Source organism: Chrysoperla carnea, chromosome 2 (genome assembly GCF_905475395.1).
Source record: "Chrysoperla carnea chromosome 2, inChrCarn1.1, whole genome shotgun sequence".
Lineage (NCBI taxonomy): Eukaryota > Metazoa > Arthropoda > Insecta > Neuroptera > Chrysopidae > Chrysoperla > Chrysoperla carnea.
The window spans coordinates 17,883,714-17,902,111 of NC_058338.1; the positions used below are offsets into that span (position 1 = coordinate 17,883,714).

At 29.2% G+C, this 18,398-nt stretch overlaps 2 protein-coding genes across 2 annotated transcripts; both read right to left on the bottom strand.

The window, feature by feature from the left end:
- Positions 1-1,510: 1,510 nt before the first annotated feature.
- On the bottom strand, positions 1,511-7,724 carry LOC123291992 (diphthine--ammonia ligase). Its single transcript, XM_044872489.1, has 10 exons — positions 7,627-7,724; positions 7,225-7,409; positions 5,613-5,871; positions 5,155-5,430; positions 4,272-4,423; positions 3,961-4,197; positions 3,122-3,474; positions 2,667-2,829; positions 2,438-2,602; positions 1,511-1,946 (listed from the first exon to the last, which is right to left on the bottom strand). The coding sequence occupies exons 2-10, from the start codon at positions 7,340-7,342 to the stop codon at positions 1,519-1,521; spliced, it is 2,151 nt and encodes a 716-aa protein (XP_044728424.1). The 5' UTR covers positions 7,343-7,409; positions 7,627-7,724; the 3' UTR covers positions 1,511-1,518.
- Positions 7,725-8,843: 1,119 nt separating this feature from the next.
- LOC123292511 (cilia- and flagella-associated protein 61-like) lies at positions 8,844-17,944 on the bottom strand. The gene is given in 18 exon segments (XM_044873225.1): positions 8,844-9,032; positions 9,123-9,386; positions 9,834-9,941; positions 10,359-10,577; positions 10,848-11,020; positions 11,117-11,491; positions 11,935-12,206; positions 12,419-12,613; positions 12,774-13,024; positions 13,162-13,369; positions 13,494-13,679; positions 14,124-14,194; positions 14,456-14,694; positions 14,787-15,058; positions 15,446-15,621; positions 15,953-16,106; positions 17,313-17,447; positions 17,832-17,944. Coding segments are annotated over 18 exon segments (3,600 nt in total).
- Between the last annotated feature and the right edge of the window lie 454 nt (positions 17,945-18,398).

An 18,398-nucleotide genomic window follows, 5' to 3' on the forward strand; every position in this document is an offset into this window, starting at 1 on the left:
TTCATCTTACCTACTTTTCTAGAAAAAAATAGAATTTCTCTAGAAGTTCTAGAAAAAACTTTTAGAAAAAATATAACTTAAGTTCGTTGTAGATTAACGGTGTAAACAATAATAATTTCAATCAATGCGGTTTTCATCAGAATGGTTTACACTTTGTGAGATGCTGCTTTTCAAATAGAAGTTCATCGAAAACTCATTTTTTTAAGAACTTGATGAAATTGTAAACATTGTTTGGCGAAGTGATTATTTTGAAAATTATTATTTTTATATTTGAATTTGCTTCGATTTGATATTTTCTTAAGGTTTGAAAACTTATGAACCGATCTTGGTAATTCGCGAAATCGAAACCATTTTTTAGTTTCGGAACAAATTATGGTTTTTGCATTTACTGAATGTCCAAAAAATCTAGTAACGGTCTAAAAATTATATAAAAATACATTGTTTTGAAATACGAAACAATATTTGTTCAATACATGTTTAATATTTTTGGAGAAACTAGCAAATGATCACAATTCAACCCCACTCCTACAAGCTGTATCACGGAGAAATTTTCATCTAAAATGGGAACCCCAATGTCTGAGTATTACAGATTAAGATTCTTCATATAAAATAGTTGTATTCGATTCACATTGAGAGTCCTATAAATATTCGTAGCAACTTGCATTATGTACACCAGATTGTTTTTATTTGGAATCACTACACTCATGGTATTTTTCTTTTCCAAGAACCGCATATAAAAATTAAGAAAGGCGTATAGATTATTAGGTCCGTTATTGATGTATCATGTTTATTTTTCGATTCAACTACTTAACTACTCAATTATGACTCAGAATTTCATTCTTAAATTCTTCGAATTACAAAAATAATGTTTAAGAGTTTAGTAGTTGTGAGTAAGAGTATAAAATATTTTATGCGTTTGCAGATGTACCTCTTACGTGAATGAAAGGATAGTGGTACACCTTTACTCTCACTTTTTATTTATTACATTTTAATTCATTCTCATTTACAATTATTTTATTAATATCGTAAATTTTTAAAGACTGAGCATCAGATTGTGCTCTCTGTACAACCAAAAATCGACAAAAACCACATCACCTTAAAAAAATGTCTGTGCGGAGTCAACGTTTGATAATAATTTATTTTTACCTAAATAATGAAACAGAATATAGGAAAATAAAAGCAGAATAGAAGAAAAATTTTTATTTAATCTTAAATAATTCGAATAGAGCAAATTTTTTTATGTGGAAGTTTATATTACTGTTAAAAGTACTTTTAAATTTTTACGGTTTTTAGAAAAATAAGCTCTAACCGAAATTATTTAATTTGTATAATTTTAAATTTTCAACTAAGCTAATATTCAGTTTTTTATTTTAAAAAAAATTCTGCTTCTCTTCAATTTTAATTGGCTCCTCAAAAGTTACATTTTCTTATTTTAAACATATGTAATAGTAAAAATTGTAATATATAAACTTTTTTTAAAGAAAATGTAACTTTCAATTTTATTTCTTGAATTTTACATTACTCATATCGTACTCCACAAATCGATAACAAAATATTTTCCGATTGTAATTGTAAGACTGGTATAATTGTGAATACAATATTATATTTTAATCGATTATCAATTAATATTTGATGTAATTCAATTACATCAATATTTTTATTATTAATTGGGTAGAAAAATCGTAAATTACAAAGTGGATGTTGGTCAGAATCGACGGTACCAGATAAATCGGTATTAGGTACATAATCTTGATTTAATTTCTTTAAAGCATACTCAATAGTAGCGATTATTAATCGTGAAGATAAACAACCTTCTGGTAAAAATGAATCTTGTTCACGATTACGATGTTCTATATGGCACACAATTGCTGCTACATTATTTTCATAGTTAAATCGACGCCGTATCGATAATAAATAATTATCAATGCATTCACCAGTCTCTTGATCTAGAATTTAAAAAAAAAAAAATTAGTAATTTTCAAATGCATAAAATTAGTTCAGAACGGAAAAATTATGAAAAGATTCTTTCCAAAGTTTATCGAGGTCAGTTACTCATTTTTTAGGATTCATTATTTTAGTAGTATTTACAAAAATTCAATAAAACTGAGTCTCTATAAAAGAAATTCATAAATTCCCACGATTAATAAGTGAAATTTACAAAATTTAAAAAACCCCCAACAAACGCGGTTTTTTCCTTGTAGCTCTCTCCAAACTGGACCGAGTTTTTTGAAACATAACCAAGAGAACACTTCATTAAATTTTAAAACAAACAAAAAATAAAAATTTGTTCATTCGTATCGGAGCTACGATGCCACAGACACACGCGTCGGAGGTTAAAAAGGAGAACTTACTTCGACTTCCTTAGGGTGATAACTATTTAAAAAATGTTAAAGGGTACTCTAGTGCTATTGGTATTATTAAAAAGTAAATAACTTACATTCAAATTGATTGTTGTACTTATGTGCCCATAAATGCCATTCAATTTTCGCTGATTTTGGTAAGGATGAGACCACAACATAATCAACAATCGCATTATTTGTCTGATTCTCCCATTCTTCTCGGGCAATTTGAATATATTTAGATTTCGTTACGTAACAAACACCTATAGCGGTAAAAAATAAATACTATCAATTTGGAATAAATTTGGAAAGAAGAAACAAACATACCTTGTACAACATCCCGTATCTGCATATTTGGATCGAGTGCAGCTGCAATACGACCAATATGTCGTAGTGATAATCGACACTGTTTTAATACACCTCCCTCAATCAAATCTAACGTTCCTGGAACCATACCAATTTGACCAGCAACGCGAAATATTTCACCAACCTTAAACAATTTTTAAAATTTTCTGTAATTCAAGATACGTTGTCTTCTCAATGTGTAGTTTTAATATAATATCTACTTTACTAAGAAAAAATTTTACTGCTTTACTATCACATATTAATTTATTTCATCAAAAAACGAAGCACCAATGAGCCTTTAAGCTTATGAAAGTATTCAAAGAAGAAAGGTTGCTTTCTTCTTATCAGCTCAAAAAATTCTTTTATAAGTATAATATATGTCATGGAAAAATCGAATAATCTTAGCTTTAGAAATAATATTTTTCAAAGAAACTTACTTGAACCGCTTGACTATATGGCCCAATATTCGCTGGTGCCCAATGTGATATACCTTGCACATGCATTGTGATTCGTGCGGGGCATGTCACTTTCTCATCGCCGGATCCATTTGATTCTTCTACATTTACGTTTGTTTGTGCAACACATAATTTTTTGGAATACGCCAACGCATCCAATAGTATAGGTGTGTTTCTATTTAATGGACACTGGACGCATACTCTAGTCGGAGGATTCGAATATTTAAATGTTCTACGATACACTTCATTCAACGCTTTAAACTGAGTCATATCACTGATGTACATCGTTACGGCACAAACATCTTGGATTTTATAACCAGCTTCATGAATACAAGCTGAAATTATCATAATTTTTGTCAAGCAACGTAAAATTTTAATTTCTTTGAAACTATAAAATAAACTCTCTTTAAATAACGTAAATCAACGCAAAACATATTCGATAGAGGCATATCTGCTCAAGTCATGTAACGTAATGAAGATTCTGTTTCGCAATAACAAATGCCGAAGTGTATTTGCGAGGAAGAAAGAGAAAGCAAGTTTATTTATGGAAGACAATCGGATAAAACATTATCTACTTATTACAGAGAGCTTCATTTTGAGGATTCCATTTTTTTTTTCAAGAACTCAGTTGTGCAAAGTTTATTTTATTCTACGTAAGTGACATGTTTCGTTGTGTAAAATAATTTTCAAACTTTGAAGTTTTACAACCAACAGGTTTACACCAAAGAAAATTTACTTGTGGTAAAAGACTTCGCCTCTTTTCGATGTTCCACGTTGAAGTTATAATTGATACAAGTTAAATTAATGACACATTTACCTACACTGTAATTTTTCCAATGCTTGTGCCATTGCTACCGTAATATCTTCTGATTCACCAACTAAATCACCCAACCATAACCATCCTCCAGGTGTCTTGCCATAATTTGGTACATGTGACGTTGATATTAATTCTGTTTGAAGATTTTCGTTATTTTCATCATCGGAATCATCATTTAATTCCACACTATTATCATTAGTAATATCCTCAACGAATGATAATGGAGTTTTTACATTAAAAGCTATCAAAGAAATGAAAACCAATTAAAGTAAAGATTATTTGAATCGAAATAAGTTTATAAGAATTACTACGTACGAGCGATACGATTTGGTAGGTCGTTAATAATTTCTTCATTATTTAAATTTTCGGCTTGGTTGTTTTTAGGAACTAAACGAATTTTTTTAAAATACATATATCCTACGGGAGCAATGGCATCATTTGAATGGATAATTGTTTCTGATTCATCACTGTAAATACAAATATTAGTTCTAAATTAAAAAAAAAAAAGTACTTACTTTAAGTACTTACTAATTATTTATATACCCTGTGTAAGTTTAAAATATTTGAGAAAAAACGAATCAACTATCATAAAATTCTCAAAATATCTATGACAGTTTAGCGCCATCGGTTATTTTGTTACAGATTTTATACTTTTGTACATTTATGCTTGTTTAATTCGTTATTCGAATAATACGATTAGACGTTTAACCTCAATCATTGGCTAATACTTTTCCAATAAAAATTCTGAAAGGAATACAGTTCAATCGACACCACAATTGCTACCACGGGTACAGGGTCCACGAGTTACGGTAACTACGGGAGCGGAATTCCATAAATTATATTTATGCAATTTCGTCTCCTATTTATTTAAGTGTATTGTAATTTTCTAATAATTTTAATTTGAAATCTCGAAACAAAACACGATTTATTGCAAATATAAAATAACAGCGGTGCGGTCGATTTAACTGCCCCTTTCACTTATTATGCCCGCTGCCAATAGATACATACACAGGGTACACAAATTTTAGAGTATAGAATTACTTCGAAGATAATAAGCAATAATATAATGATACAATTTGAATGAAAAGAAAGAAAATTTGTAACGAAAAAAGCTATGATTCATAAAATGAGAGGTAAATTGTGAGATGTGATCCGAATAAATACCTGACGATGAAACTCAAAATATTGTTTCACTCACACAACAATAGTGCTTGAATATAGTGGACAATCCATTGTAAATGTTTCATATTCGCCACCCTCTCCACACACATGTAGACCATATTTTTCATGCATTCGTAATAAATGTGGTCGCATCACAGATAATGGAACACCTAAATGTTTGGTTGGTTCTAATCCTAAAGAGGCAACTTTAACAATAACTGCTCGAATACCACAATCAATCATTTCATTGAGTAATTCAGTTTGGTTTCGTCGCCATAAATATGCTAATGTTACTAAATTTAATCTGGAACATCTAAATAAAGAAAAGAACCATTATTTAAACGTTTAACCTTCAAGAAACTGCAATCTAAACGAGAAAAATGTTGGACCATTGAATCCATCAGCGCATTAAATTAACAAAAAAATAATTGCCAACTTTAAGGAATTGCCTTGAGGCCAAATTTTCTGAGCTTTATGATATGATTGCTTACTTACACATTTTCAACGCGAATACGTTGGTAGTCGGATAAAATAGCACCCACAGCAACAGCATCAAATTCTATAGTTGTTTTAATATGCTGAAGTAATTTAAATAAATCTTCGACCTCATCATTTTCAGACGGTACGTAGTCTTTTTCATGTGTTTTAGCTTTACCTTCGGTTACATATCGTATTAATGGTAACCCTATCGATCGCGCTATTTGAATAATGCCTTCATGACCAACTGTTTGATACATATAACTATCCAATTCATCTATTCAATTAAAATAAAAACCATTAATTTAAAAGTCTTACTATTATCAAAAAATCGTTGATACATGAGTTATGCGGATAATAATAACTTCATGCATAAAAAAATACTAGTAGCTGAACATTAAATTGCAAATACCTCTAGAAATTTTCGACTTAAGAAAAGAAAATGAAAATAGCATGAATCGTAAATGCACCTAGAAAAATGGATTCAAAAATGCTCAAAAAGTATATTTCCTGTGAGAACCTAATTTTTTCACGATTGCAATACTTTCTTTACTTCGTACAAGAAAGTGAAAAATGGAATTTAAGAAAAAACAATACTTTGGTAAGTTTTGGGGAATTCTGCAAACGATACTAACTTTGCAAACTACAAAATATCAAAAAATATAGCCCCTTAAATATGCATCAGACAATAAAGGTATCATCATCAAACACAAAAATTCTAAATAAATCTGTTGCATGGACAATAACAGTATTCATTACTGATAAGAAACTACTATCAATTCAATTTGCTTTTGTTACAATAATTAATATTTACTTTGTACAAATTGTTGCGATAAAATTCTTCATAATCAAGTTATTTTTTAATTGAGAAAAGTTATAAACAATTACTGTTTTTTCATTAAATAAATCATAAATTTAGTTAAATTGTATAAACTTTATATTTCAAAGCCCATTTTTTTACATATGTGTTAAAAAACTAAATATTGCTCGCAGCTTCGCTAGTGAGTCTATAATTATATAGGCTAAGAAAATGAAACTGACACAAGTCAAAACCCGCATCTTCGACTTTCTAAAATGTGTAATTGAGAGTTATTTTAGGATTATTTTTTCTCTTGACAGAGGAGTTTAAATTTAACAACTGCAATCTTCTAGCATGTGTAGATGTGTGTAGAATTTACACCCGTTATTATTAAGTTTTCTAATAAAAAGCCGTAGAATAGTATAATTTAATGAAATACCATATAAAATATAAGTAATTAATATCATACAGTATGTCAACAAATTTGACAAGCCCGTACTTTGATGTCACGTCCGTATAAAAATTTGAATTAAGATATTAATTACTAAAATAATGGTTTAGTTGGAATGTCCAGTCATTAAAGTTACGGAAGAAAAATATTTGAACCAAATTTAAATTTCATGAATATTCCCTATTCGTTCAAAATCAATTTTTGGTTGAATATTTAACGAAAATTATTCTCATCTTCAAATTATTATCATAGAAAACCTTACAGATGTAATACAAAATGATCAAAACATATTAGTTTATTTTTAGTGAATCAATCAAGCATGGCAATAAAAAAAACTTTCTTCTAATATCAATTTCAAAATGATTAAAAATCCAAAATACCTTTATTGGGAGGTGGCTCCATATTAGCTAATCCCACAATTTCGTGTCCAGCTGCGACACATTGCATAATATTATAAATGCTATCTTTTCCGCCACTAATTAAGCCAATGACTCTCATTTTGAAATAATATATTCAACACTAAATAATTTTAAAAATGATGTTCATAATTTCTTCATTGATTGTTCTGTAAACAAAATAATTTTCATATAATACATATGTTAACAATTATAAATCATACAACAGCAGCTCCGCTGTTTACAAATTTTTAAAAACTTATGAACTTTGAGCTGTAATCAGTCACTAATCAAGAATAAACATAACCAATAAACAGTTTTATTTACTTACCTTGCAATAAAAATTAAAATGCAAGTAAATTTAAATAAGAAAGGAAAGATACTTACTCAAATAAAGCTAACTGATTAATATTTCATGTCAATAAACAAATAATATTCTAAAAGAATTTTAAATAAGTTGAAAAAAAAAATTAACTTTGATAAATGATGTAGCTATTGTGTTGCTATCTGCAGTACAAATAAAGAAATATGTTAGTGTCTTGGAAATACCAAAAAGAAATCTATAAAGTAGAAATTCAAATTTATAGCGCCACATTTTATTTGAGTACGAACAAAAATATAAAAAGTTAGTTATTCTAAATCAAGGCTAATAAAGTTTTCCAAAATAAGTACATGTTAAAGAGAAATAAACAAGCTTTTGAATGAACATACTCAATTTCTTATATAAATATATTTATGCACTCCGTATATACGCTTTTTAAATTCATATCAAATTAATGAATAAATTTGCTCATTTGATTCAAAATCTAGATATTACAAGTTATCGGAAGATATATTTTTTTATAAAATTTAATCTATTTTATCCAGCAAAATTATCAAAACCTCAGCAATTGTGACAACACATATACAGTGCATTTTGCCTAACATAAAAAAAGAATAATTTATACAGATTTCATTTATCGAAAATTTCTCAAATTAATGAATAAATTTTCTCAGCGTTTCAGCCCTGATCATCAAATATTAAGGCATGATAAAAATATAGGAAATATTGATTCAAAACCTAGATATTACAAGCTATCGAATGATATATTATTTTATAAAATTTCATCTATTTCATCCAGCAAAATTATCAAAGCCTCAGCAATTGTGACAACACATATACTGTGCATTTTGCCTAACACAAAAAAATAATAATTTATACAGATTTCATTTATCGAAAATTTCTCAAATTAATGAATAAATTTTCTCAGCGTTTCAGCCCTGATCATCAAATATTAAGGCATGATAAAAATATAGGAAATATTGATTCAAAACCTAGATATTACAAGCTATCGAATGATATATTTTTTTTATAAAATTTCATCTATTTCATCCAGCAAAGTTATCAAAGCCTCAGCAATAGTGATAGCACATATACAGTGCATTTTGCCTAACATAAAAAAATAATAATAATTTACACAGATTTCATTTATCGAAAATTTCAATACTAAATAAATTGAGCATGGTCAGGTTAAAATGAAATACATTAAAAAAATTTTCAAAAAAATATTTATGTTAAATTGTCAGTATTAATACATTGTATTTAAATTTATATATCTACAAAGTTATTGCGGAAAGTGCAACGGGCTATTTTCATATCCTTGTAAAATTAGTTTAGCTTTAAGTGGATGGGCATAAACAGGCAAATGCGCATCGTACGTCAATAAGAATTGTAACAGATTTTCTTCGATTTTTAATTTATGAGAAGATTTTTCGTATAATTCAACAATTTCATTTCTTTGCTCTGGCGTAAGCTAAAAAATAATTAATTCATTAGATAATTAAATGAGTGCCTTAATGGAGTACCAAGAGAAGTGAAACGTATAACACATTATACAACTTACATCTTGCCACTCATTCTTTTGGAAAAGTTCAATAATTCTCGTAATAATTGTATTAGGGAATCCTGGTTTTAAGCCATGCAAAAGAAGTTTATTAAATTTCTCAATTCCTTCTTCAAAACGTTCATGAAATATAGCATATGCCCATGGTTCACGAAAGTATTCATATAAATCAGGTACTAAATCCATTTCAAATCTTTGTACTAATTTATTTAGTAACCTTTCATGTTTACCCCACAATTTTATCATGTTCTGCACATCAATTTCCTATTGCCAAAAATTTTATTAATATTAAACAAAACTTAGAATCTTAGTTATTTAAGAGAAATCATATTGGGAAAATCACTAAAATGATGTTAATATAAGTTTATACGAGTTTATAGCTATAGATATCTCAAATTCCGAAATGAATTTACTAAGATGATTGGGCTATTGTGTATTGAAAATGCTTCCGGTAATGAACTATTTATCCCACGCAAAATGAGTGGATAATTAAGTAGTTCTTATCTCACTCTTATAAAGAATATTTTCGAATTTCCTTTGAAGTATAAGACCAAATGAATGGAAATTTGTACAGTAGTTTAGATGGTACAGAAATCGTGGGTTGTTTTTCCAGATACAAGCCGATGATTTTTGGGTAAGGGATGAGTTGAGTTTGAAGGACGGGGCTTTTAAACTACAAAATCTTTCTAGAAAATAAATTTTTTTAATTACTTTTTTTGTCAAGCATGTTATGGTTTCCACAAAGTTATTTTCATTTAAGTGTAAACGAAAATATCCTTCTTTTGAACTTTTAGCTTGTCCAGTTATCAGTACACGCCCCTAAAAATTATTTCAATTGGCATCAATTATTGTTTGTTTATTATAACACTCCTCTTTTTGTAGGAGGGGTTAAAAATTGATAATAAATAAATAAATAGACTAACGGTCTAACAAATTTATAGCTTAGGAAAGAAAAAACAGGCTAGGGAAGAAATATTTATATTTAATTTTGTTCAAAATGTGATTTGTATATCATATCTGTAATACAATTGCCTATAAATATAAAATGTTGATATTTATCACTAAAGTTTATATTATTTCTCTGGCCTGTTTTTAGCCACGGCCTCATCTTATTGGATATCATGTTCAATGAATAATTTCATTAATTTTGAATTGCAGCGCAAATAAAAATTTTCTAGAAAACGTTAGAAAACTCTTATATTACAAGCTTTTCATTTTCAGACAAAATTAACTTACGTAATTTTCTTTATTCATTTCTACCTCAACTGAAATAGGTATTCCAGGTTTTGTAATGTATAAATATTTTAATTTACCAGGCAAAGTGCAATATATAATTCGGGGCTTCGAAAATAATGGAGTTAATATATTTTGTGATACTGACACTTCGGATTCCGATTTTGATTCTTTAGTTTGCGTATAAGTTGGATCCATTTCTTGCTTCGCATATAAAGCAAGCTATAATTAAAATATAAAATATTATTTTATTGCGGCTAGATAATTACCAGGTGTAAAAGCGAAACATAAAGTTTCTTGCAAGTAATCCTATATCATTATTTTCCTAATTAAATTATCTTTCAGGTTAAAAGATCGGTGTAGATCTGTTCATATAAACACTTTTCGATAGAAATACTATGATAGGCGTGTGAAAATCGACCTTATACCGTCTCTTAAACTAGAAGGAAAGCCAAGCATTAAAATCACTGGTAATCAGAAAACTATACTCACTCTTTCACCAACTTCATAATGATTGAAATATTTTTGAGACAAACTGTCTGCATAATATCTCCGTGAATATTTGGTTATTGATCCAGCTGATAATATATATGGAACGTTTGTTTTAAATTTTGGATCAATTACTAAACGACCATCGTAAACCAGCCCACCAGCGTGTACTATTGCTATTTAAATAATTAAAAATTAGAGAAGATTTATACTGTACTGACAAACAGACTAGTGGTAAAATAATAATCATATAAAATAATGCTAATAATTACCGGAAACATTCGCCTGACTGACTATTTTTCGATCATAGAAAAACATAGCAAGGCATGAAATAGTTATTAATTTAAATTTAGATTCAAACGTTACGGATTGTAAAAGTTTTGTAGTTTTATTATAATTCCATTGCTTCAATGTATACGATGAATATACTTTAATATTTTCTTTTTCAATTGAATCAGCAACTGCTTCATCAACTTCCCCATCATTAAAAAGAGATACTTCATTTTCAGCAGTTGGAAATGGTTCAACGAAAATTATATATTTACCAGGTATACCAATTTGCCGTAATGCCGATAAACAGCAATATGCTTCTATTGTAGCACCATATACAATAACAGTATCTGCAAACGTTAAGGGTACACATGATACTACAAGGGAAAGAGAAAAATACCATTTCGTTGGCTTAAAAAGTTATCCTATACCAAATCCTGTTTTCTTACCTTGATCATTTTATGTAGTTCACTTTATAGTAAATACTTATATAAGGTGTTTCGAAATTGCACAGCACTCGAAATGCTTCAACCAGGCCGAAGATCGAATGTCTGCCCAAGAGATAGTAGTAAAATTTTTGCTTAGTGGGCGGACTAGACAGGGGGTGGGCTTGCGGGTGGGCTTGCGGGTGGTCTTAACGAACTTAGCAGGCGGGCTAAGCACATTATAGCTATTAACGAATTGGAACTTAAGATTAATAATCAATGATCAATAGTTATACAGTTAAATAAATTGTAGCTGAAACGAAGTTCACCGAGTCATTTAATTTATACATATTTATGGATTTTTTTAACAACAATTACATTTTCTAATTACGTACATTCTTTGCTATGTTCTTCCACCATTTGCTTCAATAACACTAATGAATTTTGACCATCAATTTCTGTATTTATCACAAACAAATTCTTTGGAAATTCATCATTTTCAAGGCTAATAACAAAAAGTCTTTATTATAGATAGAAAGTTAGCTTAAAATATGTTTCCGTTTATACTTACAGGTTAATTGGTGCATAATATTGTTCTCCACATGTTAAATATAGATAATCATATGGCAAGATGGTCTCATCATCCAAAATTATATACTTTTCTTTTCTGTTTGTACATGCAAAGTAATAATTGTGATAACAGTAGCAGTCAGTTATTATAACGATAAAGAAAATAACAACCGAGCCCATATTAGTTGAGGCTTGGATGCCTAGTGAGCATTAGGCCAAGCTAGAAAATCAAGAAAATCATTTGGTTGTCCGATATTGACGCAAACCTATGATTTCCGATCTTCAGATTTATTTAAAACAATTACTTACCTATTGATAATTTTCATTACACCTTTTACTAAATGTACATAAGCGTGTAAACAGATTTGTAACATTCGTTGATAATTAAACATTCCCTCAAATGGGAACAGTAAATCTCTTGCCTTATTTGGTGGTAAATAATAATTGAAGCCATGAGTTGAGACTAATGTAATATTTGTAAATGTAATGTACGAGGCGGTTTGTCTAAAAATATATTGATCATTAAAGTTACACAATATCTAATTACACTTGCTTTTTTCGAAACTTTGCATGGCAGATTTTTTTTTCGCAGGATTGCATATAGCCAACAAATCTACCTATTTTTAAAAATCTGTACATAAAACTACGATGAAGCTTAACCTACCCATAAACTAAATTTTCTAAAAATGATAAACCCGTATCACTTGCACCAACCACAACAATTTTTAAATTAACATCCATTTTTGGTATGCTACAATGACGTAAATTCATTACTTGTAAAGCAAATGGGGGAGCTTCACGTAAAATAAAATCTTGTGGAACATCACCATCTTTTTCAATATTGGGGTGATACTCCGAACGTAACGAAGGTTTAACTGGAATCATTTCAGATACAGTATTTGCTAAACTTGTATCCTGAAATCAGAAAAATAATTAATTAATTTACACGGAAGTTTTATTCCGATCAGATACATTAACTTCGTAAATGTTGGTTGTATAGCTCTGGAATAATTACTCCTTTTAATTATAGTTAAAATTAAGCTAATTCTTACAGATAAGTCAGAATACAGGCAATAATATAAGATTGGTAAATCGCTTAAGCGATGAACTTCACTAAAAAAATAACGATTATGTATTTGAAACATTGGTGAAATAATTCCATGGACAATTGCTCCAAATGATCCATATGGATAATGTTCCATTTGTATATAATCATCCACTTCGTAATGTGCGACTATATAATCCAATTCGTGTTCCTCGCTAAAATCATTAAACATAAGTTATGATTAACACTGATTGAATGAAGAACGAAACTTTAATAATACTAAAATATGATCGGAGAGCAAGGAGTGGTTTCATAAAAGTGTTAAGTAAAAGGTATTACCGAAGACATATACATCCAACCACAGCATTCTGCACATTTAAAACATAGGATTTTGTTGGACTATTATAGTCTTTTATCGATTGTGTGATATCAGAAATAATTTCATTCAAGCGATGATGAGAATGATGGAGCAAATTTTTAATTGATAATATATCCTCTATACATGCTTCACGTACATTAATATCGCTAAAAAAATGGGCATGTAAAATAATTAAAAAATAACTACATGACAAACAGTGAAATTTGTTTAATAATGACATAATAGTGAAAAACGATAATAACTGACCGATCCAAAAAAATCGAACTCAGTAAAATTCATATTTTTTTCGAAATTTTAAACGAGTCATTTATATATCATAAACACCTCATATAGTTTGAGCTTTCAACTTTTCGAATCAGAAGCTCAACAGTTTTTATCATCTAATCGTTTTAATAGGAAATAATAAAAATTGTTATATAATGAAAATATTTTAAAGTGTTAATAAGGAACTTTTTTTTAAAAAATAACTCTAATATTGACTGGATTTACGATGTATTTATCGTTAAGAAAATTCCCATGAAAAACTCCATCATAATAAACGAATTCCACTGCAAGTTTAAATAACGGGAGTAAATAAAATTGAAAGATACCCAAACAAACAGCTTCGATGCAGTATATACAATTCATGAGGATATATAATACCAGGTCGTGGTGGAACTTTCTAGAAAAATTATTTTTAATTTAGATTTTATTGTTTTAATTTGAAATGTATTAGAAAGAAACATATAGACAAGGAAATGATGCCAGAAAACGTTCTCCCATTTTCAACTGCATGCCTTTTTAAGAATTAATACGGAAATTTTTCTTTTAGTGGTTTTCCGTGATATTTTATTGCCAGACTTTGTAACATAAGGTATTGCAAACAAAGTCAAGCTATAATAATTGATGGCATGCAAATTCAGTACTGAAGACTGATACTCACGACGAAACGCTGTAACAAAGGACAAGGCGGATACGTTGATGGGATTGATAAAATACAATATTCACGATTTGGATAGCATTCAAAACAAGCTTCAATCAAATCTGGTGTAATTGCTCGTTCATTCTCAACATTAGTAGCAAACAATTCAATTGCAAATGCATTTTCTTCACCAAAATATCGTGGCAATTTGTCTGTAGTTGTCATTTCCCGATGCGAATCAACTGCAAACGAGTGCATACCTACAAATAAAATGAAATGTTTAAAAACAATTCTATTCTAAGTAATATTCTAGAACTTGAATACAATATATGCCTTTAAGATATTTACTTACTTGAACTCATACTACCACGATTGCTTAATAAAACAAAACTAAATGCCACATGAACTTTACTGGGTAACAATTCATCCTTTGTGAGTAAAGGTTCTGAAAGGTTCAACCCTGTGTTATAAGATGGGAATGAATCAACTAGTGAGAAATTATCAGTGGATTCTGTTGATTCTGACACGAGTCGATTTTCACCATCTGAATACACTTCTGAAATAACTCCTTCTGATAACTCTGGTGGTGTTTGTGTTAGTAGATTGTGTACAACAGTATCCTCCCTAAAAGAGAAATAGTATCATAAAATATATAAGTTTTCAAACAAAATTCCAATTTCATGATCTTTGAGGCACTGCAATTTTTTTAAATGTATTTCAATCTCCGGGCGAATATTATATTTTCGACCTCAAAAAACCAAACAAAAAGGCAAAGTATCCAAAATTTTTAGATGAACAAAAAATTTGTAGAAATTATTTAACTTAAATTTTAAGCAAAAAATATCTTAAGTATCTTAAAATGTTTAGTCTTCACGGGAAATAATTCCACGCACGAGTTTTCAATATTTTCTTCTATAAAAAAAAAAACATACAATTTCGCAAAGCTATGGTGTTTTGGATTTTTTTTTATCCAAGAGTGTTAAAAGCTTAAAATATCTAACAAGTGCTTACATGTTTTCACTTTTTGTATCATCGACAGTCTCCGAAATAGTAACATCCTCAAAACTTTGATCCTTAGGATTTGCCTTTTTTAATCCATTATACGCTTTTAATTCAAAACATTGATTCAATATATCATAATCAATGATTGAAGTTAAACATAATACTCCAACAGCAATACCATTTGACTGAAATATTGATATTGATATTATTTTCAATCCAAGCTTTGCAACTTGTTTTGTCAATGGCTCTTTTAACTATAAGAATTTCTGATCAAAGAAATAAATATTTTTAGCGATTGATTGAAAGCGCTTGTATGCATTGTCGAATTGAGACTAAATGAGAAATTGTTCAGTCTTTTTATTTATCAAAAATTTCATTATAGAATATTTTTAAAATCCCTTAATCTATTCGTTTTTTAATTTCCTTATTTTGAACCCTTAGAAAAACCTCTAAATAAGGGATGGCGGATAAAATTTCAGATTTTGTTTCGTTATAATTAGTTAATAAAACATCAACCTCAGCAACAATAAAATTTCTGTCCCTTGTTTCTCGAAGCTTTTGATCTTCTATTGATTGAATAATTTCAGCTACATAGAATTCACCATAAAAATCTTTCAAATTGGTTGAATACTCATCAATTAATGGGACAATATCATCATTGTCTTCCTCCCTGCACAATGTTTGTTTGTTAAATAATTAGAATATTAGATTACTGGATTCATGAAATTGGTTCAGTTCCTTCAACTAAAAATATTTTATCGTTGTATCGATATAAAAAAATATCCATATTATGTTTCTAAAGTATCGATATTAAATACATATTTTTCAACTAAGTACGAAGAAATTTTCTCTGAAAATCTTTCAGTATTTAGAACTATAGATTATGTACACCGGTGTACTGAAATATAGATCTTTTTTTATATCAATAAAAAATTTTCCCAGTTGCGGAACTTTACCCGTCTCTCTGATGCTTACACAGCTCGTCGTATTTTGTATCGTGTTACAAATCGTTGGCGTGATGTTATAAATAATATTTGAACTTTGGATGCATCTCTGAATTTTTGAGGTAAAACTCTTGAAAAATTTTCATCAACAAAAAATGCTAGAAGAAATATATGCATATATTATCCAAAATGTCTCTCACGTTACAAATATTCAGCGCTGTAATGGAGATATAAGATGGTATTCGTTGTATAACCCGTTGCGACCTTATGTCTAGTTTTGAACGGAATTGTACCTTTAAAGTACCCCATAAGACATAAGTTTCCTTCTAATCGTTACTTACATTTTATCTGCAAAAAACCTAAGAGCTTTTTAATTTGGCAAGATATATTCATTAGATATATTGTTTATACCCTTATGTTGACGAATTTTCATCGAAAATCAATTGTTGGCTATTAATAAATTAATAAATACTTACCATCTGGAGCTCCAGGTGGTCTGACTAGGATAATGTTTTGAATAGATAGGTAGGAATAAAAGGTTGTTATCAAAAACGTTGATAAAAACTCATTACAGTATTCCAGCTTCCATGCCATCAAATTTATAAATAAAGTGTTACGCGTAGTTAAATTCTTCAGCCTATACATATGAATCAAAATTTTAGGTTAATATATTTTCGACCCTAATAACCTGAGACAGTTATTTAAAGCGAGTGAAACATAAAAGTTATAGATTCCTGGCTGTATATTTCAAAGACACCAAAGAGTTAATAACACGCTTGGGTCTATTTATTTGTTAAACACGATGAAATATTGAGGAGTCGACATTGTTCGACATTCCCTCTTTGTTTTATGCACAAGAACGGCCATAAAAACTCTTCTTACTTCATATATTGTTGGATAATTTAAGTACTTAATCGTTATTCTGAACTTACATATACAAATTTTCAATCCAAGGCAACCAATCCCATGAGGGTATTGCAGGAACATTTGGAGCATTGTTTAAAGACATAAACGCAACAATCTTTTGTTTCTCATTGTAAAGACAAATTGATAAAAATGAGTGCTCACTGCAATTGATATAATTATTGTTTATTTAATTATGATACAGATACTCTCATGCAAAACCATCTCAACATTTGAATTAATGAAGTAATTTGAATTTCGACTCTAACTTTTGCAAGATCTCACAAATTCCTATCGTGTTAATGTTTGCAAGTTTTAAAGATGTACTCACTCTGCTGGTTTATGAAAAACTTATTCGCGAAATATGATAAATTGCAGATTTCACAAAATAAACAAACAGAAAAGTTTTTGAATGACATATGCACGTCTGCTTGGTCATATGAGACCTAGTCACTTCAAAAAGAGGGAACCAGACGGAAGCATACAGTTGCATTATATTACTTCATAATGCGAATTGAGATTTTATTTTTATCTTAAACTTATCTTACATTATTTTAGACACATTAACATCACCAAAATATGCTTCGGATACCTCATTAATAAGTGCTTCAATATTTGGAATATCTTCTATCTCAGCACGTCGAACTCCTTTAACTACCATTGTATACAAATATTAGATTGGTAGAAAATAAAATAGAAAATAGAAAAACTATTTGACATGTTATGAAAACAATAAAGATTGAAGTAGGCCAGATATCTGAATTAATACAAAGTTGTGGTGGTGAAATCATCAAAATTGGGGAAGATTCGGGTAAATTTGCCAAAACTTTTGGAAAATTTTTATAAGAAGTAGAAGCCATTCTAATCGAGATGCAGATAACTAAAACTAAATTCTGAATAGTTTTCATAACTTTTTCAGTGATTTAATTAATAAATAGGTATACAGTTTTTACCATGGATTCTGAGTTTTTAATCGCCAAAAGTCCAGTAAAACGTGGAAAGTCCTAAATACACCATTTATGAGTGTGGATAGGAAGCCGAATAAGTTAGAAGAGAACTTTAATGATAACACCGTTAACGTTAGCGTTAAGAATGGCTGCAGACTAGCAACTCTA